The sequence below is a fragment of the Diceros bicornis genome, chromosome 2 (genome assembly GCF_020826845.1).
Source record: "Diceros bicornis minor isolate mBicDic1 chromosome 2, mDicBic1.mat.cur, whole genome shotgun sequence".
Lineage (NCBI taxonomy): Eukaryota > Metazoa > Chordata > Mammalia > Perissodactyla > Rhinocerotidae > Diceros > Diceros bicornis.
This window is the reverse complement of record NC_080741.1, coordinates 3,893,704-3,916,564: the sequence shown is the minus strand read 5'-3', so window position 1 is coordinate 3,916,564 and position 22,861 is coordinate 3,893,704. Positions and strand designations below refer to the sequence as shown.

The 22,861-nt window shown below is 41.9% G+C and overlaps 3 protein-coding genes across 13 annotated transcripts in view; 1 reads left to right on the top strand and 2 right to left on the bottom strand.

Annotated features, from left to right (window-relative positions):
• MED12L (mediator complex subunit 12L) overlaps window positions 1-22,861 on the top strand; it is a 327,766-nt gene that overhangs the window by 211,904 nt on the left and 93,001 nt on the right. The gene's annotated exons all lie outside the window — the stretch shown is intronic.
• P2RY13 (purinergic receptor P2Y13) lies at window positions 13,383-14,918 on the bottom strand. Its single transcript, XM_058550896.1, has 2 exons — window positions 14,856-14,918; window positions 13,383-14,402 (listed from the first exon to the last, which is right to left on the bottom strand). Exon 2 carries the CDS (start codon window positions 14,385-14,387, stop codon window positions 13,383-13,385), a length of 1,005 nt encoding a protein of 334 aa, XP_058406879.1. The 5' UTR covers window positions 14,388-14,402; window positions 14,856-14,918.
• On the bottom strand, window positions 21,337-22,356 carry P2RY12 (purinergic receptor P2Y12). Its single transcript, XM_058550856.1, has one exon. The coding sequence runs from the start codon at window positions 22,354-22,356 to the stop codon at window positions 21,337-21,339; it is 1,020 nt and encodes a 339-aa protein (XP_058406839.1).

The window sequence follows — 22,861 nt, the reverse complement described above, 5'->3', positions numbered from 1 at the left end:
GCAGATACACACTTTACATCTTTTGCCTTCCTGACTTGGACTCGGCGAGGCTGCGTGAAGGACATGTGGCCCCTGTTTTGGACAGTGGTGCCCCCCAAAGAGGCCTCCTATATCTCATTCAGTTAGCGTCCTAGTTCCAGCTTTTTCTTCAGACCTCAGATTGAAGCAGAGGTTATAATTACAGTCTTAACCAGTGCTGCGTCCTATCAACCAGGGCTTTTAAGAGAATTAAAAAAAACTTTCATTTACCTTTCATTGCGGTAGCTTGCTGTCCATTCACCTGATACGGTGTCTTCAGGTTGAAACAGGCCCTCAACTCCAATTAAGAAGAAGTCTTGAAACTAAGGTTGGCAGAGAAGTGGGCTTTCTGGTAAAGCATGAAAAAGAAACATTTTTCTCTCCTGCCGGAGAAGGTAGGTGCTCCCCTGCTGCCCTGAGATCGCCCACTGGGGGCCCCCTTTCAGATTCTCCTGCTCCGGAGCAACTGGAGGAACTTGCTCTCTTGCTGATGTAAATGACTCACACCTAAGAGGAGGTGAGATTTGTAGACTGAGGAAGAGCGTTTCCTGAACCTGCAGGAATCGGACGGTGATTCACCTGAGGGAACACAGACGGCCAGACCCGGAATGCCAGAAGACTGGAAGGAGGAGGGAGTGAAGTCTGAGTGTGGGCCTTCCTGAGTCAGAACCTGTGTTTAGGTCTTTTTTTTTTTCTTGACTTCCTATTGGTAGTTAGAAAATATGCATTTACAATCTTCTTGTTAATTAAATTTTTTTAAGTGTGTGTGTGTGTTTTTTTTATGAGGAAGATTGGCCTTGAGCTAACATCTGTTGCCAGTCTTCCTCTTTTTCTTTTTTTCTCCCCAAAGCGCCAGTACATGGTTGTGTATCCTAGTTGTAGGTCCTTCTAGCTCTTCTACGTGGGACACCGCCTTGGCGTGGCTTAATGAGCAGTGAGTAAGTCCGTGCCCAGGATTCGAACCAGTGAACCCCAGGCCATTGAAGGAGAATGCTCAAACTTAACTGCTACGCCACTGGGTCAGCCCCCTGCTATTTAAATTTTGATTAAAAGGAATCAGAATATATTTTATGAAAGACAAATCCTTTAAAGATATTATTCTACATATTATTTAAAGACTAAAATTAACATGTGTTTAAACTAATGATTGATAAACTTTGAAAACCTCAGTCTTGGACAAGAATCTGATGAAATCTATAGACTTATTTTCACACATACACAAATTTAAATATTGAAAATATTTTAAATAACGTTATTTAAGGGGCGAGTTCACTGAATCCCTTGAATTCCATTCTTAAACACAAGACAACTGTTTTATTCTTTTTAATTTTATTTATTTATTTATTTTTCCCCCAAAGACCCAGTAGATAGTTGTATGTCATAGCTGCACATCCTTCTAGTTGCTGTGTGTGGGACGCCGCCTCAGCATGGCCGGAGAGGCGGTGCGTGGTGCGTGCCCGGGATCCGAACCCGGGCTGCCAGCAGCAGAGCGTGTGCACTTAACCGCTAAGCCACAGGGCCGGCCCTGTTTTATTCTTTTTAAAAGTCTTCCCACAATAATAAATTTGTATAATTGTATAACTTTTTATTCTTTGTAATTAATTTTAGAACTTTCAGATAAAAATCTCCAAAAGATTCCAAGATTTTCTTGAATGTAACATTCAAACAAATAAGTAAGAATTTCACCAAATGGAAATCAAAACCAGTTACTATCATCAATGAAGATAAATGAAAATAATAATCAAAAGTGGAATCTTTTTTGAAGTTAGTAGATCAATAATAGGTATTACTTAGTGTTTACTTATGCCTTAAAGAAATAATGTCTGTATACTAGTAGGTTTTCTTTCTGTGTTTGAACAGAAAAACATGAGTTTAATGTAAATCCCAATAGTTGGATATCAAAATTATGTTTCTTGTATTGCCTTTTCCTAAACAAACAAAATAGACCACTACATTTTTAATGGTTTTCCCTTCCGCTCTATGTAGGGTGGATGAAATCTGTTTTGGATGAGTAACTAGATGTAGGGAAAGTCTCTGAACAAAAATTAGCCAACGTAATAATGGCTTCATCTTATAAGAACTTGCCAGATTTACAAACAGTTCTTCCTTTAGGTTTGACTCTCCTTTGCGGCGTTTTATTCTTCTTCACCACGGATTTCGCTGTTAGCGTGTGAAGGCAGTCCTTGCATCTTGATGGCATGCAGACCTTAGTTTGAAAGAGTTGACCTTCTTGGGTTGAGCTCTTTGCCTTTGGTCACTATGATCCATAAATAGTAAATGATGTTGCTCATAATGCAAAGTCTAACTGCTGGGAGAACTAACTGCCAAGTCTTAAAAGCCTCCTTTACAAGTGTGTTGAGAAAAGACCTTCTCTACGAGTTCTGAGGATTATCATCTCAAACTTCCAGTGGTGTGTATGAAATTATATTAGGGAGCTTATTTAGACTCTCTTAAAGAAATAAAGACAGGTCTGTTGTCTACCTTAAATTTTAATGCCTTTTTTACTTGAGTTGACTTTGTCCTATTAGAGTCAGTTAACTTGGTACTGATTTTTTTATGTTAAAGAAAATGCCTTTCTTTTGTGTTGAGCTTCTGATAATGTTTTTGATGTACTTTTCTGTTTTGAATTTGAAGGGAAAAGGTTTTAATAATTCAGGATTATATTGCCTGGTTTTGAGTGCCTTTTAAAAAAAATCGCTGAAAAAAGGCCGCGGTGTGAAGGGATTATGGTGGCCCTTTCCAGGTTTGCAGAAGGACCGAGAGTTTCTCCTGTGTGATGCGGCGCCTTGACTTTGCTTGTGTGGTTTTTATGCAGGTCTCTTCATGGAGGAGGGAAGGCCCTGCGTCCTTCCAGAGCAGTGGGTGGCTCTCTTGCCCCCTCCCCAGAGTGGGCTGGAGTAGGGTAGGCTCTTTCCTTCTGTAGCAGTAACATAACAGTTGGATTGTCCCATTGAGAAGCTTCTTTGGCCGGCGACGAAAACCAAGTGCAGTAATGAGAAAGTGAACACTAGGAGCCTTCGTGTATTTGTCTTACAGCACATCATGCCAGCCTCAAGCTGAGACTTGTTAAAGCTGGCCTTACTTAACATCCGAAAAGGGAAGTCGTACACATTTTGTCACCAGAAAAGTATAATGCCTGATGAACAGAGCAGCTAAAAATGAGCCTATAACTTTATTATGGTTCAAAACACCGAAAGGTAAACTTGTGTGATTTTTTTTTTCTGCTGATTTTTAGAGCAGGTCTCACATTTCATAAAAGCCACAGGAAATTTTATAACGATAATTATCTTGCCGCTTCATTGGAAGATCCTATTAAATGCAGGGAAGCTCTTTTAATAACACTGTTTAGCCATTACAAACCCCACATCTATTTTGAATACTGGATGGACGACATCCTGGGAGGTGTGTTTGTGCTTCTCTACCACAACAATTTTTAAAAAAATTTTTTTCTTTCATTTTTCACTAGGGGTGATTTTTTTCTTCTAATATTATTTTTTAAAGATTTTAAACCTACAGACAAGTTGAAATAATATTTCTACTAGATTTCCAAATTTTTAACATTTTTCACTTACTCCCCAACCCACATGTTTTCGGGGACTGGTTTGAAGTTGCCATCATTGTGACCCATGCCCCACTCCTGACCGCATCAGCATGGATTTCCTAAGAAGAATATTCTCCTACCTAGTCACAATAGCAGTCAAGAGATTCATATTGAAACAGTGATATTTTAAAATATTCAGTCTGCGTTAAAATTTTGCAATTTCCCAATATTTTTTATAATTTTTTTGATGAGGAATACAAAAAATGGTCATACATTGCATTTGGTTTTACTGTCTTTTTAGCACTGTTTTATTCTTTACAACGTCTCTCCTTTTTTTTTTTATTTTCGTTTTTTTACTATTTCTTTAATCTTCTTGCATTTTGAAGATCCGTTTGATCAGTATTTGCTAGGTGCATCCTGTGGGGCGTGCAGCGAGCAGATGCTTCTAAACGTTTCTGAGGCAGTTTGGACATATTAGCCTTAAGTCTACATTGGGGTTTGGAATTTGAAGTCAAACAGGAATATCTGGAATCTTATTTTGGACGTAGACCTGGTCCATGGATCACTAGTCACAAAGTCGGTACATCCAAACTCACTTTTTCTTTGGGCTATTGGGTGACTCATTCATCTTCTCTTGGCTTCAGTGTTTCTTTAAAACAAGGCTTTTGGGGCCGGCCCTATGGCTTAGCGGTTAGGTGCTCGTGCTCCGCTGCTGGCGGCCAGGGTTCGGATCCCGGGCGCGCACCGACACACCACTTCTCTGGCCGTGCTGAGGCCGCGTCCCACATACAGCAACTAGAAGGAAGTGCAGCTATGATGTACAACTATCTACTGGGGCTTTGGGGGAAAAAATAAATAAATAAAATTTAAAACAAGGCTTCTGGTTTAATCGCAGAATTTTAGATGAGAATCTCCATAATCTTATTGATTTTTCAAAATATATTTTTAAAGAGACAGAGCACTCGAGAATGTGTTTCTAAGATCTTACAAGGAACGAAAATTAGGTAAGATTATTGATAAGTCTTCCTAAATCCTGGAATGAACTCCTTACTTTGTTCCTATTTCCTACCATTGTGAGATGTTGGCACATGTATCACCAAGGTTTATCATGGTCTTCTGGTCATTTCTCCCTTGCATATGACTTCTTCCTCTCTCTTCCCTCCTTTATTTGCTTCTGTGCATTGGCGTGGACCTGGGAACAATGTCCCCTCCTCCAGGGTTGGTGGGTAGAGCATTTGTATTATAATTCCATTTTTTTCTCTGTCACTGTAATCTCAGATATATTCATTTTTTCTTAAAGGAAAATGCACGTATAAAGGGCCTCCTAATCCTTTGTAGCACAGCAACTCATTGTTACAAAAGAATGGCGTCTAATTGAAATGTAGCTCGAGTTGATCTGTTTTGAACGCCCATGTCTTCTGCATGTAGCCAGAAGGTACAACAAGGATTGTAGTAAAATCTTGACCAGACCTTACTGTTCCATCTCTCTCTGCATGAAAGTCGCTCTAACTGTGGCTCACATCCAGGAACTGAGAATTTGTGCTGAGTATGATTGTTACAAACCTTTAATGTTCCCTTGCTGAGATTGGTATCTTTGGTCCCTATGCTTGAATTACTGTGTTTAATCTGTCATTCGAAATGATATGTATCTATTAGGTCTGCTTTAAATAAAGCACTTACCTTTTTCTGGTATGAGAACTTCATGTATAATGGCCGATTAAAGGGGAGGGATGGTTTGGAGATTGAGTCTGGAGACAGACCTGCATCTGGCTCCTGCCCTCACATCCATAATCTCCTGTGCTGGGCTGCTGATCCGTCTGCTCACTTTAGAATCTCGCTGTGAGAGGCCGTGTCGGGCTGTGACAAGAGCCCAGTAACTGGGCTCATATAGACTCCAATGTGGATTTTACCCTCTCCACTTAGTAGCTTTTTACTTTGGGCAAGTCATTAATATATCTGAGCCTTAGTTTCTTCTTCTGAAAAGTGAGCTTGGGAGTGGCTACCTTGTAAGATTGTAAAGCTGAAATGAGATAATATGCAGGGTAATCCCTATTGTGTTTGGAACTTGGTTGGTACTTATTGAACAGGAGCTTTTGGGTTTCTTTGTCAGGAGGCAGAGGGAGAGTAAGTGGATGAATGGGAGTGTCTGTCTAAATGTAAAGTTGGAATGATTATAAATTCAAAACACTCAACTAAGAAGCCAAGGTAAGTCCATCATATTTTGGTTGCCCTTAGAAAGCTCCTGGGTTTCCTTTAATGAGGAGCCAATGATTGCTTGAAATACTTTTCATATTTTTTAACAGCTTTCTCTTCTGAAAAGGAGGAAATTAGGACTAGCTTTTTCCAGACTATCTGAAATGTGGGGAAACCGAGGCCAGGATACGTTGGGGGAGCAGAGTGGTGGTCTCCGCAGGGTCGCTGCATGCAGGTTAGCGCTTCGTTCTCTCGCAGTTCAGGCAGTTTTAGTGACAGGAAATTTCGGTTGCAGAGTTAAATAGAATAAAAGGCGTAGAGTAATATGATATGTGTATATGAAAAAATTTAAAGCATAAAGCAAATACTTTAAAAAGCTAAAAAAATATGCAGATGTGCATTAGATAAAATTGCTTGCAATGAATAACACTAAGTAAGGTCACATACAAGCATCTAATGTTTATGCTGAATTTTAAAACTAAAGGTAGGGCCGGCCCCATGGCTTGGCGGTTGAGTGCGCGTGCTCCGCTGCTGGCGGCCGGGTTCGAATCCCGGGCGTGCGCCGACGCGCCGCTTCTCCGGCCATGCTGGGGCCGTGTCCCACGTACAGCGGCTGGAGGGATGTGCATCTATGACGTACGGCTGTCTACTGGGGCTTTGGGGGAAAAATAAATAAATAAAAAATAAAATAAAACTAAAGGTAAACGTTCTATTACTGTGCCCCAGATGTTACATTCGTCAATTTGAGGTTTATTACAGAAGTGGCGAAAGTTCCCATGCTAGGTGAGCTATGGAAGTTTTACAAAAACTGGACGATGATCTACTTACTGAAAGTCTTAAATTCAGTTTTCTTTCTCTTTTAGATTGTCACTCTTCCCATGTTCTCAACTTGCATCCCTACACTTGGTGTCCCCATCTCCCCACCTCCATTTCCCCTGTGAGTACTATATACTAGACGGGGTGGGGGCCTGGGAATCAGCAACCCAGGAATGTGGGTGTCTGCTGTGCTGACACACCCATTTTCTGCCTGAAGCCGGGTTCTCTTGGTCCTGTGGTTGTGCCTGCCATTTGACTGCACCTGTGCTGTTTGTGGTGTCACAGGGAGCACGTTCACGCTGCACTGCATGGTGAGCACAGGAAGGAGCCACTCTCCTTGTTCTTAGAAACCCTGGGAAAGGCCGAGCTAGTGTCACAGCTGTTGTTGGTTCTGCATGGAACTCCTGTAGACTGACGTGTCCTTTATGGCAAGATAAGAGTTGCTGGTGGTCCCTCACGTTCCATTACAAATGGGGCTCTCCCCAACCTCCTCTTTCAGGTTATCGCCAACCTACTAGTTGTAGATTCATCACATTTGGCCTTTCCCGAGTGTCTGATTCTGTGGACTATCACTTCCTCCTTCATTCTCCCTTGTTCCTTGGTTTCCAGTGCACTAGACCTCCTGTTTCTCCTTTTAATTCACCAGTGCCCCCTCCCCTCAATCCCAGGCATCTCCGCCAGTTCCTCTTCTGTCTGCTCTGTCCATGGGACTTGTGCAGCATGGCCTCTGAGGGGCTCAGCTCATTGCTTATTCTCTCCCTGTCTTAGAAAAGGTGATTCCCTCAGCCTCTGATCGAGCCCTGTCTTCAGAGCCCTGGATCTGTATTTTGCCCTCACGGGCTAGACTCCTTGGCCCTGCTCTCTCACCGACACTTCAGGTTCAGCATGCCCAGACCTGCTTCTTGGCCCTCCTTCATGATCCAGAACATCCCCCAAGGCGATGGGCTTCCGAGCAGTGAACCCCAGTGGGAAGGGGGTGGGGTGGGGATTATGGACCCCACTGAGAACACATTTTGCATGTTAATCACATACATTTTACTTATGATCCCCTGCTCTGCAGCGCTCTTGGACTCAAAACCTCTCTTTCTGAGAATGTCTCCAAGATCCACATCGGAGTTTTTCCCCTTGGCTCTTTCCTGTGTAGATGGAAGACTTCTTTAATTGATCCTCCAGCCTCAGTGGCTCTTCCTTCAGTCTAGAATCATCCCATTGCTGGCAAATTGATTTTCCCTGAGCACAGAGTGGGGCATGTAGTTCTCCACTCAGAAACCTTCAGTGGCTCGTCAAGAAGTGCAGACACCCCCACCCAACACCGCAGTGCTCTGCCGGAGGGTCCCGCGTTCCATCCCCAGGCTCATCCGCATCGACGTGCTGCAGCCTCAGGCCCTCCATGGCCCCTCAGGCTCCAGCCACAGTGCTGAGCCCACCCTACCGGAGCCTTCCTCAAAACTGCTCACTGGGCCTGCCCGGTGGCGCAACCGGTTAAGTGTGCACCCTCCGCTGTGGCGGCCTGGGGTTCTCAGGTTCAGATCCCGGGCGTGCACTGACGCACTGCTTGTCAAGCCATGCTGTGGCGGCGTCCCATATAAAGTGGAGGAAGATGGGCATGGATTTTAGCCCAGGGCCAGTCTTCTTCAGCAAAAAAAGAGGAGGATTGGCAGATGTTAGCACAGGGCTGATCTCCTCATAAAAAACAAAAAAACAAAAAACTGCTCACTGTGCTTCGGTGTTCTCTTTTGAATGCTGTGTTTTCTCCTTCAAGATCCAGTTCAGTTGGCTGTCTGCTGCGAGTCCTTCCTCATTTTCTCTCTTTGAAACTAGCTACCTTTTTCTCTGAGCTTCTGCGGTGAGTTAGTCATGTCTCTCATACCACTTACCACACGTGGATTCATTGTGGCCTGTGTGCCTGACCATTTGCGGCTTCCAGAGCGGGGAAGGCCTGCACTCAGGGAGGGGCCCGTGGAAGGAAGGAGCGCCTAAACGATCCAGTGAGGCCCCCCTTCGGGAGGTGACTCCTCTCAGGAGCTCTCGAGGGCTGTGGCTCCCCCACAGTACTTGTAGGGTCCATGGTTGAACCATTCATACCGAGGTTGTTGAAGTCCGTTCGTGCTGAGACCCCTCCTCCGTCCTCAGGGGCCGTCTCCTTACCCTTCTCGCTGCTGGGCCTTGATGTCCGCCCCTGAGGACTTCAGCTTGTCCTGACCGTCAGAGAGGCCATGTAGCAGAGCCTCGAGGTGTTGGTCTGGGGGCCGCCTGCCTGGGTTTCCATCCCATCTCTGCCTCTGCTTGCTGGTGGGTCGTGTGTGCCATGGGCAAGGTTTCTGTTCACTTTGTGCCTCGATTTCCCCCCAACAAGGAGCCTTGTAGTATCTATCTCAGAGGGCTGTACTGAGAAATAGAGGTGATGATCGTTTTAAAGCACAGAGCACGGGCCCAGCACAGAGCAGGCACTCAGTAAATGGGTATGAGCTGCTGGTGCGAGTCCTGGGCTCTGGTTAGCTTCTAGGGCAGGGTGCGTTAGCTGGCAGCACCTAGGTAGTTCTGGCCCGCACATGGATGTGGTGTTTTTGTGAGTCAGGGAGTGTGGGGGTGGCTATGGAAGTCTTGAAATTCACGGGAAATACAGCATAGGAGACTGGATTTATGATTTCCCTTGAGAACATTAGGAGATCCGAGGGTGCAGATGCAGTGGCTAAGTTTATGGGCTCAGAAGCCAGAGTCCAAATTCGAGTCCTAGCCCTGCTGCTTAAAAGCTGTGTGACCCCATACAAGTGGTTTAACTTCTCTGTTTCTCAACTTGTTTATCTCTAGAATGGAGTTAACAGTAGCACTCGACAGGTTTCCTGGGATTATTAAATGGGATGACGTATTTAAAGCTCCTTGTCCACTCGTCTGGTCCCTAGTGAAGAGGGGTAACGTGTGTGCTGCTGCTGTTGTCACTCATTCTGGTTTCACTCCTGCTGCTGCTCCTGGCCGGCAGCCCTGGGCCCAGATTCCCTCCTGTGCCAGCAGTTGGCCCAGCACAGAGATGTCCCTTCAGTGGGGCATGGACATTCCAGGGAACCATCGTCCTTGCCACTGCCCGGCACCTTAATCTGACCTGCTCTCTTAATAACAATTTTGCCTGTCTCCTGTTGACAGTTCCCACTCTTGGGCATTGATGTCCAAGACAGCTGTGCTGTGAATCAGTCTTTATGGGAGTGCAAGCCTTAGGAACGTGTAGCACAGTGGTTCTTCATGTGTGGTCCAGACATCAGCATCACCTGGAAACCTGCTCTCGGGCCTCACCCCAGACCCGCTGAATCACACACTCTGGGTCCGGGAGGCGGGTGTTTTCAGAATCCCTCCAGCTGGTTCTCGTACCCACTGAAGCTTGAGAACTACTCATTTAACACCTTTGTTCTATATTCATGTTACCTGCATTTGGTTTTCCTGTGCAATTGAAGAGGTTGAGTTGTGTTTGTAGGTGCTTCCAATTATTTCTAAATTTCACACTTTCCTGGGTAGGGTTGCTGTCTCTCAATGTGTGTTCCCGTGGACACTGGGCACTGCTGGGGTGGACACCTCTGCTCTGGAGGTTTTGTTTTTTTAGGATCCATGTGAACTTGAATCTATTAACTTGTTAGAGGAATACAGTTTACCTGGGCTAATGGTCAGACATTTTTAGAAAGGAGACTTGAGCAAGTTATGGAAGGAACTGCTTTTAAATGGGTATGGAGTATATAAAGTAATGGGTTAATAAGGTTGACTAGCTCTTTTCTAGATGTGATGATGACTTAATTAGCCTTCTAACTTCTGTGAGTTGGGAACTCACACTGCTCATCTGCCTCTTCCTTCCTCCTTTACAGTAATCTTTCTTGGTTTCCAAGAATTCTTTTGTGTAGGGCAATACTCCTTCCCCTTCTGCCTCCCTGGGGATATGCAGAAGCCCTTGTCCAGTAAAAATAATTACAGTTTAGCTTTTGACAAAAGCCCTTAATAGTGTTCTGAGCTCACACGCTATATCAGAGCTACTACTCTTTTTCTTTTTACTCTGTGTGTCATTAATGGCATAGCATTCATTCTGTAAGTATTCTAGAATTTAGTACCTGTGATCCTTAGTTTGGGAAGTTCTCCTCAAATAGTTTCTTTGCATTTTGTGAATGTGATTTTAAGATGGCTCTAAGATACCACTTCTGCAAGTTCTTGGTAGATTATTTCATTCTGCATATCAGCTACTCTGTTTTTGACTATAATGTTATTATAATGGAATTAAATATTTGAACTTATGGAGGACAGATTTGCTTTTGAAACTTTATCTTGAAAGATCTTTCTAAAAATTGCATACATTATCTAGATGCAGTTACTTATAATACAGTGTTGGAGTCTAGTCACGATTATGTGATGTACTCAGTAAAAGTAATGTGGATTTAGTGTCATCTCTAACAGTTACTATGATTTCATTCTTTTATTTGAGAGAATGAAAATGAGACGGGTACTTTCTAAAAGGAGAGTTTTGGAGACTGTAATATGCTACACTTACAAGTTATCCTTAACCAAAACCAACAGTGCATAGCTAAAGCATTTTGTCAATAGCTGTAAAACTGAAATGTTGATGGACATTAGTCCCCACGCTATACAGGTACTGTTGAGTAATCCTGCCTCCTTCACAATCATTCACAAGTGAACCCAGGAACACGCCCCCTCCCTAGGCCCCTGTGTACGTGTTGTAGGAAGGCAACTGAGAAGACCTTGAGCTTTCAAGAAATTTATGTCATCTTTTGATGAGAAAAACATCAGTAGGAATTGGCTTCCCTTTTGCTTCTCTAGTATGTAAAAATAAAACCAGTTTGGTTTATTTTATCAAATGTTTATTGATTGCACAATGAGATATAATCTCTGCCCTCAAAAGTATACATAGTTTATTAAAAGAGTAGATACATGTGTGAGCAAGTAATTACAAAGCAATGTGATAAGTACAAAAATTGAAGTGTGACAACATACAGATGAGGGAGGGATTGGGTTTGAGGTGGTGGGAGGTTGGCCAGATGAAATTCCGTGGCCCAAGTGGTGGCAACTTAGGGTTTCATGGATGAATAAGAGTTTTTCTTATGAGTCAGAGGGAAATTTGCATGTGCAATGGCACAGGAGTGGAAGGAGCATGGCATGTTCTGGCAGTTACACGGTTATACAGTATGTGAGGTTCCCGGATAGAAGAGCAGGTAGGAGACAAGGCAAGAAAAGGAGGCAAGTTCCAGGGCCTTCAGGGCCTTTGAGGCTGTGGAAGGAGGCCTGGGCTTCCCCTTAGGATGCTCATATTGGAGCTACCTGCACAGTTACAGAGCACGACTGCTGTGTGCATTTTCTCAAGAAGATATAGATCAGTGTCCACAATTCCAGATAAGCATATTTTAGTTTTTTTGAACCACGAAGGGATTCAGGAAAAAATACGGAGGTAAATGAGTACTGGTAGGTCACCATCCTATGAAAACTTTCCCAGTATGGACGTTACCGATCGTGGGTCAGCAGTATATAGGTACCAAGAATGGCAAAACGATGACGTAGTCTATTTAAAACGTTTGTAATCCATGGTCTGTGGGGAGTAGTGTGTGAGATACCAAGAAAACATAACATGTTTTCTGTCTTCAAAAGATGTTGTCTTCCTTAAAGAATCCTGACTGCCTGTGGGGGCTGCAGTCAAGAATACAGCTAACTTGTAAAGGGAAATGTGCAGTGAGAGTGCTCACTTGCACCCAAACAGTGGGAGAAGTCATGATTGTCAGCCAAAGGTGAGACAGGAGAGCAGAGGCTGTGGCCCAGGAAGGCTTTGCTGAGTAGGCGGCATATTCGACTGCCAGTAAGGTGTTTGCTGGGCAGAGAGAGAATTCCAAAGAAGAATAATACAGTATTCTTTCTGTTGAGTTGTACATACTTAGGATGTGAGCAAAGTACAACAGCATAACAATGTGTGTGTGTGGTTTAATCATGGTGCCCCCATGGTGTGTTGGAATAGTGAGAAGGAGGCTGTCTGTGATTCTAAGGAGAAGCTCCTTCATCCCGGCTTCCAGAGAGCTTCTGACCCACCCAGCTCCCCGGAGGCTTCCTGTCTAGCATGCTTTTCAATCCCTAGCTTCAGCTTTCACCCAAGGACTTTCATGGTTTTTTTTTTGTGTGTGTGTGTGTGTGTGAGGAAGGTCAGCCCTGAGCTAACACCTGTTGTTGCCAATCCTCCTCTTTTTGCTGAGGAAGATTGGCCCTGGGCTAACATCCATGCCCATCTTCCTCCACTTTATATGTGGGATGTCTGCCACAGCATGGCTTGAGGAGCCGTGCACAGGTCCGTGCTGGGATCCAAAGGTGTGAACCCTGGCCCACCAGAAGCGGATCTCGAGAACTTAACCACTATGCCACCGGGCAGGGCCCTCAAGTTTGTTTTTTTAAAATCAGCAAGTATCGACATTTATGGGATACAAAAGCAGTAGTGTTGTTTGAATTATGTGTGTGAAAGAATATGAGAAGGTGTTTTGGAGGGGAGGTTTTTAGGAATATACATTTATCCATAAGAAATCTTTTCCCAAATTTCAGTAAATGCTCTCAAAAAGGCGACCTCTAGTGGCCGTTGGCTTTCTGTTGCATTCTTTCAGTGACACTTCATTCTGCTTATGAATAGATCTATGTGGCATTAAAATTAACATAATCTTTTCTGCACCAGGATAATAAAATGTAAGATATCATTTGTTCCAACCCTTTTTTCTTTCATTGATTAAATTTGATTTCCAAATAAACTGTCTTTTGAAGTCTTGTGGATAAATAGAAGTTAACCATGATCAACTTATCAGCCTAGGTTTATGTTATTGTCAGTCTGACTGGTTTGATTTTCTAGGGTTGATGCTGCGATCTTTCTCCCTCTCGTACATGGTAGCCTTGCTGTGAATTTTTTACATAAGAATATATATATTAAGGGATCCATACAAATGTTAGTTGCTGCCAAAAAGAGAGTTGATTCTTTAGCTATAAACAGGTGGTTTTGCACCCGGCAGTCAGTCCTACTGTTGGTCTGGCTGTGCGTATACGGCACTCTGGCAAAATGAAACGGAGCAAAGCACACAAAGAAGACAGCCACAACAATGAATACTTTACCTTCCAGCTTCTTGTTGCTTTTGCTCTCCTTACTTTTGGACTTTCTATAAGAATTGTATACTTGTTTTGCAATCACCACATAAAACAGAAGCATTAGGACAAAAACAGTCCAGAAGATGACCTGGGATATGTAATTCACCACTTGATGCCATTTCAGCCCCAGAGGACCCTTTAAGGAGGCACACTTCTTCACAGATGACGGTGTGGCTTCCTTGTTACTTAAGATGACGTTTGGCAGAGAGAGGAGGTACAAAAGGAACCAGATGACGGTTGAGACTATTTTTGCAAAAGCAGGTTTTTGTACGAAAAATTTCCCAAAAGGTCTGATGATCTTGAGGAACCTGTCAAAGGCTATGAGGCCTAGCAGTATGATGCCCACATACATGGTCGCATAAAAGATGACGGCAGAGACACGACACACAAAGGCTCGGAGCTGCCAGGGTCCAAGGTGTGAGTCGGTGAGGATTTTGAACGGAATCGTGAGCGTCATTATCAAGTCGGCCACCACGGTGTTTTTGAGGTAGACGATGAAGGTCGAGGAGCTGGGGATGCGGAGAAACACCCACAGGGCCAGCGTGTTCAGCAGGATGCTGGTGAGGAAAACCACAGTGTAGACGGCTGGGAACACCAGCTGTGCTATCCGAGTGTCTCGGGGGCAGCGCTCAGACCCGTTGACGCCCTTCATCAGCGTGGCGTTCATGGTTTCCAGTGTCAGCTATTACAGATAAACACACACACAAAGTAACACAGGGAGTGTTTCTTGATTTCCAAATGCTACTTTTTAAAAACAGACTAAGGTTTGTAGCATATCAACACCTTATGTTCATTCCTCACGTTCAGTAGATTGGTTGAGAGGGAACGTGTTGTTTCTGGCTAGAATTTTTAAGGCATGTAATAGGTTTGTGGTACTTGTAACAGTACTGTTACTTTCCCTGCCCTCCTGAAACCCAGAGAACAGGCTCTGCCTCGTTCACAAGTGTGGCTCTTAACATGGCCATAAGACAAAACCCCCGTTAAGAGGTAATAACTCTCGTCGGATTGCTGTACATTATAGTTCCTCGTGCTGGTAGTCTATGGTTTGTAGAATGTTAACCTTAAGCATTTTTTTCCCTTAAACATATTCTACCTTTTGTAAGCAAGCCCACTCATAATAAAAAGGAAAATTCACCTTTGGGAGGCTACCGGCTCAGGGTCTTCTCACTGAAGTCAGCCGTGGAGAGCATGTAAAGCCAACCTCGTTCTGCTTTCTTATACCGGCTTTCCTTCCTCATTTTCATGTGTGTGGTGTGGTTACTCAGACCTCTTCACAGTCATCCCTTTGGGGGATTTTCTAATAAAAAACCTCTTTTTTTTCAAACTTATGTACTGTTAATCTACTAGGACTTAAATTAGTTTAGTTGCAGTTATCTTTATATACATTTGTATCTTTCTTGTGGTTTACCTTCGCTATCTACATTTTCAATGAATTTTTTGAGTGCCTCTTATATATAATAATAAGAGGCAGAAAGATAAATAGAATAGCCCCAAATTACAATCAAGTAGGCAAGTAAACGTTGACTCTAAAATCAGACCGAACCTGCATCCTTGTAGACTGCTTTTCCCAGAAATTTGTGTTCAGTAGGATGGCCTGTTCATTTATATAGATTTATGTAGACGTTTGTCTTAGTTTTTTGGTCTCTGAGAGATAAAATAACATATTTTCTAAGAGCTAAGGGCTATTAGACCCAGGTTTTTGGCGTTAGACTCCCAGATCCACCAATTATTGGAGACTAGATCATAGGTGAATGATTTAATAGCTCTGTGCCTCAGTTTCCTCATCTGTGTAATGGGTTTAATGATAATAAACCGCTCATAGTGGTGTTGAGAGGGTGAAAAGTGTGCCCAGATTAGTGTTGGCTGTATATGAATCACTGAAAATGTAGCCGCTCACTGCTGTGGTGAGCAAATTGCAGATTTGAATGGAGATCTGTGATTTCACTCACTAGGAAGCCATTTTTGGAACTCTCTTGTGTGTTTGATGTTGTGTGTGCAGTGCCGAAGACTTCAGGAATTTCATCATTCAGCTTTGGGCCAAGGTCTGTAAAATTTTTGCTTTAAATCTATTCAAGTTTGAAAGGGTGTATTGGCTGCTTTTATATTGAAAAAGTTGTTGTCTATGACAGATATGTTTCCTTGCCAAATAAATAAAGGGAAAGAGGAAATCTGGAGATCTTCTGAGGGAATGTGGCATTCTCCATGACTTTCACTTCATATTTTTTGCGACAAGTTTTACCACAGACTTGGACCAGATGTGGGGTTAGGTTGATTGAGAAGTTTTGGATAACTTGGCTTGGGATTCTGAGAGTAAAAATTCCATACCCCCCGGGATATTTTCAAATATGAGGCAATAAGATGCCTCGTAATTTCAGATGGAACTACCCAGTGTGGGCACAGTTTGAAAAATATGTTTTGACTCAAAAAGATTGATTCTTAAAAGTACAGATTGTGCACTTCATTAATGTAATGCAACATAATTTAAACCTGTATCTTTTTGTTTGCTTCATTACAGAAAAAAAAACCAAGGGCACTTTTATTTTTATTTTTTAAGGAGTGGGATTTAACCAACATAATTAAGTGTAGATTTCTCCAACAGCCCCAAATCCATTATCTAGATGAAGGTTTGGAATAATTTCAATTTAAACAAGGGCAGTGCCATACAAGGTAATTTCATAATATGAATACTGGAAATCACGTTTTTGTCAAATTTCAAAATACCAAAGTGTGGGAAACTTTCAAAAGAGGAACTGACTTCCAGTGCCCATTTCTAGAATTACAGCAGCATATTCTTTTAAATATGGTAGGTTTCAAAATGTCTGACCATAGTTAGTATCCAACAGATCACTCATTCCTATATGTCCCTATGCTTAGTATGTATCAGCCAACTGTGCCTTCCTTCCCAGCGGTGCCGGTGCCCCAGAGGTGGTCTTTCACCCTTGATGTCATATCCGAGGGGCTGCCCAGCAGGGCTGACGGGCACCGTCTCAGGAGCCAGAGTGTCTGGGTTCAATTCCTTATTCTGACTCTCACGTTTCTTGAGACCTTGACAAGTTATTTATACTCTCTATGAAACTGTTGCCTCCACTTTATGATGAAAACAAATAACAGTATCTGCTCTGTTGGATTGTTAAGGGAATAAGATGAGTGATCATTCACCAAGTGCGTAGAATAATGTCTGTCACATGGGAGGGGTTAGTGTGTTTCTTGTTAAATGAAATGAAAGGACAAGTGGAATGTTGTGTACATTTGTGGGGCTAACTCACGAAAGACAGGTGGGAAACATCAAAGAAGGTACAATGAAAAGTGCCAGCGGTTAGGAGCCTGCCAAGTGTGAATAAAGTAAATATTTAAAATCCTGTCAGGCTCAAAGGGAATCTAGTCAAAACCAGTAAAATCACACCAGCTATACTGTTCTGAGTGACGACATGATCTTCTTTAAATCTTACAGTAGTCCTCAGGGATCGGTCCCATTTTACAGACGAGCAAACTGAAGCACACGAGTTAAGCCATTTGCCCAAAGTCGGGAGCCCAAGCCCACTGCAGACCCACACGGTCTGGTTTCCAGAGCCGTACTCAGAACCTGCCTCACTCTCCTGATGGTCAGAAGCCGCAGACAGGGTGAACATGGAATTGTTTACCGAAGTCTGGAGGTTTTGAGTAGAATATTACTGATTGATGAGTGGGGAGAAATAATCAACTGTCAAGTTTAATGGACTTGTGAAACTTTCTGCCTCAAAATGTGGTGTGAGGTTGAAAACGTAAATTGGTTCAAAGCAGTATGATCAGGAAAGAATCACAGAAGATGTATTGACAAGTCGTAGAAACTAGACGCCTGCCAAATGGGCGTAAACTACTTTCCTATCTGTGGTGTCCTTTGGGGTGTTCCTTTGGATCAGAGTTACCAGTCTGCAGGTTCCTGTTGGTATGGTAACCGGTACCACATCAATCATGTCTGAGAGGAGGAGGAGGGGTTTGCTTTCATTTGGAATGAAAGTCAAAGTGAGAACTCCTGTCCTCATGAAAGAGCCTGTACTTCAGAGCATACCTAGGTACTTTCTCAGATTAGGTGAAATCGTTTAAAAAATTCCACACTGGATTAACTGAAAGTGATAATAATAAGCGAAAATCTGTTATACACTTGTACATTAAATGTAGCAATCTGTGTCTATAAATAAAATCAATGTTAGAAAATCTCTACGTATAACTGGAAACAGGCAGTAAATTCACGATATTATCTGAAACGATTTATAGTAATACATAGTTTCATATTTTTATTATAAAAGGAAAACGAGTTTAAAGAATTCAAATATGGACACATATATAGTAGACAATGAAAGTTAATCCCCCTTACATATACATGCCACTGTGTGTGCAAATACGTGTATTTACATTTATTGACATATTGGATTTTTGTTTCATTCTATGTTAGTATATGAAGATTTTACCTAATTTTGTAAAAAGCTTACACTACGTAAGGTTACTATAGGTTAGTTAAGCCATTACTGATGGACATTTAGTTTTTTTCCAGTTTTTCTCTATTAAAAACAGTCCTGTAGAGCATATACCTGTCCATGTATTTTTGTGCATTTGTTCCACATTTTTGTAGGAAGTTTCCTAGAAGTGGGATTGCTGGATCAGCAGCTGTGCGTCCGAATGCTGAATGATATTTTCAGATAGCTTTCCAGAAGAACGAATTTACAATCTCACCCAGTTGGATTCTCCAACATTGTTATTAAAAATCTTTTAAATCAATTCTAAACTTATAGGTAAGAAAAGCCAGGTCATTTAAATATAAATTTATTTGCTTTTTAGTGAGGGTATATATCTTTTCACATTTTTTTTGTCTGTTTGTATTTCTCCTGGAAGTTGAGTTTTCATGCCCTTTCCCCGTTTTTTAGAAAGTCAGGCTGTTTCTCTTATTGACTTGTAAGGGTATTCTACCTGTTTAGCTCCGCCTGGCATCATTGTATTCCTACTTTGGGCATTACCAACCAGCTGATGCCCCTGTTGATGTAGCGGGAAACGGGCCATAGATAAAACCTGAGTGCGTGTGGCTGTGTTCTAATAAAACCTGATTATGCACACCGGAACCTGAATTTTATCTAACTTTAATGCAACAAGAAATTTTATTCTTCTGATTCTTTTTTTCCCTGCAAACATTTGAAAATGTAAAAGCCATTCTGAGGTCACAGGCTGTACACAACAGGTAGTAGGCTGGATTTGGCTTGCAGGCTGTCGTTTGCCACACCTGCTTTAGACTGTTTCTGTAAGGAACCACGGAGAGAAACTGCCCATAACCAGCATTCTTAGGACTTGTTAGCACTGCATTTTGTTTGTCTCATCTTCTGAACTTTCCAACTTCTGGACCTGAGTCTACAAAATTTGTAAAGTTATTGTGAAATGTGGGATTTATTGTGTATATTATAATTCCTAAAGCTGGAGGTAGTGACATGTTCTGTGTGTAATGAGCACTCCATAAATACTGATCTCTCCATCTGTCTTGAATGAGTTTAGTTTGATGTTTGATATAGAAGTATGTGCTGTCTAGTGTCTTTAAATAAAGAATTCCCAACAAAGTGTGTTTAGAGTTTAATGTAAATTTTTCATATTATGTATAAAAACATAGATAATTCAAACACTTTGTAATTCTTTTACAAAAGTACCGTAACACCTTTAGTGTTTCTGGTTTTTTCTTTGTGTTGTGGAAATTGTCATCCAGTGAATTAGTTTAACCTGAAATGGGAGATTATTCTGGAAATCTTTACCCACTTTGCAGGTCCCAGCACCTCCTGTTGTCCTGGTACCTTGCTGTGGTCAGTGTTAGTCCACTCTGCACCTCTGCCTTGGGTGGGTTCAGGGGTGGATCTACCCTTTATTTTTCCCAATTGCAAAATAAGAAGGTCATGTTAGTTGATCTCTAGTTTCTCTTTCATCTCAAATATCCTGGTATTCTTACAGAACGTGCACACTTAGAACATGAGAGTGAATTGCATTAGTCTGTGTGGCAGAAAAGGCTAGCTGTTGTCCCAGTGGTTTGTAGAGTATGCATCTTTTTTGACTGGTGTCTCCGTGTACATCTCCACTGACATCCAATGTTCGCTTGTGGCAGTGCCGGTGGAGAAAATGCGACCACCCGAGAGTAGGTGCCATTTAGAGAACCGGATGAGTTCAGCTTGCACTGAAAGTTAGCTCAGCTGAACTTGCGGGGGGTTTGGATAAAATGGTTTATCACTGAAGTTCAGTGAATTTCCTTATACTATAACTCACCCCTTTAGTTTCTTCTCACATTATATATAGATACTGGTATCGATGCCTTCTATTTGAGAATCACCTCTGAGGATCATAGATAGTGGAGATAAATGATGCCAGCTTCCGGTGTATTATGTATGTATTGTGTTTATGTTAAAAATAATGAGTATGGTTTATGTGGAAGCAGACAACATTGTAAGTCAGACCCATTGTTTCATTCACATGTGAACTAACTGATGTGAGATGTCACCTTCAGAAGAGACTTTGCCCAATAATGTGTCATAAAGCAGTGTTGGCAACTCAGCTTTCTCCAGTGGGTTTGGTGTTTGACGTAGGAGTATATAGGAGGTGAGTCCTGGGATCTAGTATCTTTGAACAGAGAAGTTCCAACAAAGTGTGATTTAGAGTTTAATGTAAACTTTTTGTTATACACACAAACAGGTAATTCCAAACATTTTAATCATTTTCCTGTTAATAGTTATGCTGTGCAACTGCGTAATCATATTTAATCTGTTTTTCTCACTAAAGGAAATGTTTATTAACCCAAGCAGCAGGTAGTTTCTAGAAGCTAGTTAATAAAGTAAGTATCAATGACAGTGTTTTATTTACTGAAGTTGTCAAATATTAGTAAAACTGGTTTCTCTAGTGTTAAGGAAATATTCATATTTTTTGGTATTAGAATTTCATAAAAATAACTCCTTATTTTGATAACTTTATTTGCTATTTTTGCTCTTATTGGAATGATATCTTTTAAACCTCCATCTTAATGAAAAATTAAAAAAAAATTCAGTCCAATCAATTACCATTTCAATTAGTTTAAATCCTTTAGGTTTTTGCTAATAATTAAAAGCTAGTAGTTATTATTCTTTGCATGTCCCACTTACTTCAATTTTTCTAACGAGTATCACAATAGGTCAGCATCTGGTTAGGGGACTAGGATGTATATACATCTTAATAATTTTTGGTCAGAAGACTTTATCAAATTTATCATTCTTCCTTAGTTGATTATAAAAAAATAACATTGTGATCAATGATGTATTTAAAGAATTACAGTAGATACGATTACATGGCTACCCATTTTGCCTGAACTCTACAGACCGTGAATTCTGTGTAGTTTTGCATGGAGCGTGGGATTGGATGCAGATTGTTTTATTACTTAGCTACAGGTTAGCTTATTCTTCTACATTTTAAGATAGCTTTTAATACTGGAAAAGTAAATGAAAAGTACTTCTGTAGTCTTCTATTACTTGTTTAAAGAGTCGTTCTACTAACTCGGCTGCTGCTTAGTCAGTGTTAACATTTTTACATAGTGCTTTCCTTTTAGGCCTTCCCCACACTAACCCATGAACTGTTTCCTCATTTGCTTACATGGGAGTCTCCTCACTTGGGTCACCACTATCCTGTCCTTTCTTCCTGTTTTCTTGGGTTGGAGATGTTGCAGACTTGGGGCACTTCAGCATACTCATCAGGGAGTGTTTGAAGGACTTGCAAAGGAAGAAGTAGATGAAGGGGTCCAGGCACGCGTTTAAGGACGTTAGCCAGAGAGTGCTCTCCTTCACGTAGAAGAGAGTGTTCTCAGCAGCGCAGTCGAAGACGTCCCGGGTTTGGCTCAGCGTGTAGGGAATTCGGGCAAAATGGAAAGGAACAAAACAAATAAAAAACACAGCAATGATAATGAAAACTTTGATGTTCACCTTTTTCCTGGGGGCTTTGCCCATGCCCCTTGTTCTTACATATGACCTGTACAGTTCTTTCGTAATGAGCGTGTAACATACAATGACTATTAAAAAGTTAATCCAGAAAATTACTTGACAGATGTAATTGACGATTTCATGCCAGACCAGACCAAACTCTGATTTGAGGAAAGAGCATTTCTTCACATTCTTGTCTCTCGGCCTCCTGTTGGTCAGAATCATGTTAGGCAAAGAGAGTAAGAACATGAAAGCCCAGATGACAACAGAGAGGATCTTAGCCCCCAGGAGATTGTTGGGGTTGGATGTTTTAAATGGCCTGGTGGTCTTCTGGTAGCGATCGATAGTTATCAGTCCCAGGAAGGAAATACTGATATACATTGTGAAGTAAAATACGACGGAGGTCACCTGGCACACAAAGGTCCTCAGGGGTCCTGTCCCCAGTTTGGCATCGCTGAGGATTTTGAATGGAAAAGTCAGAATCATGAGAAGATCGGAAATGACTGTGTTCTTAAGAAAAATAATAAAGTTGGATTTACTGCGGATTTGGAAGAAAATCCTCATTGCCAGGCTGTTTATGGTGAGTCCAACGAAAAACAGGACCGTATAGAGGAGCGGGAAGAGGACCTGGGTGATTTTGTAATCTCTGGTGCATAGGCTGCTGTTCCCAGCCGCAGAGGTGAGGTTGTCCATGGCTGCGTTTCTTCTTTGGTACCTAGAGAGGGAGGAAGAGGATGGATATTTTCAGTCCCAGAGAGTTGATTTTGCTCTCATCTCTGGGTGTCCCTTTTTTGGACAGCCTTCTCTAAAAATTGGTTTCTATTCCTCATCGTGGCAGTTAGTGGGAACACAGAAAACTGAATCTCGAAATACTTCACTGTAGCAAATATTCCATCTCTAGCAAAGTAAAATGATCTGAAGTATATTATATGAAGGAGTGGATACCTTGGATTTCTTATCTGTTGAATGTTTGCCTCTTGTAGTCCCTTTTTGATCTGAGGCAAAAGCCCACGTATATTTATATATAAAAACTAGAAGAGAAATATCTGCTCTTTGCTTTCTTTTTCTCCAGCTTCATCTCCATGCCTTTTAACTTTTTTGTTTCTATTCACAAGTCACTTTTCCTACACCAGTCTTATTCCTGGACTTCGTTTGCTCTAGCCCCATCAAAGGTTCTAAGGGGAAATGACTGAGAATT

Bases quoted from the DNA above. Each gene is read 5' to 3' on its own strand.
- P2RY13 (XM_058550896.1), bottom strand. From the start codon at position 14,387: ATGAACGCCACGCTGATGAAGGGCGTCAACGGGTCTGAGCGCTGCCCC.
- P2RY12 (XM_058550856.1), bottom strand. From the start codon at position 22,356: ATGGACAACCTCACCTCTGCGGCTGGGAACAGCAGCCTATGCACCAGA.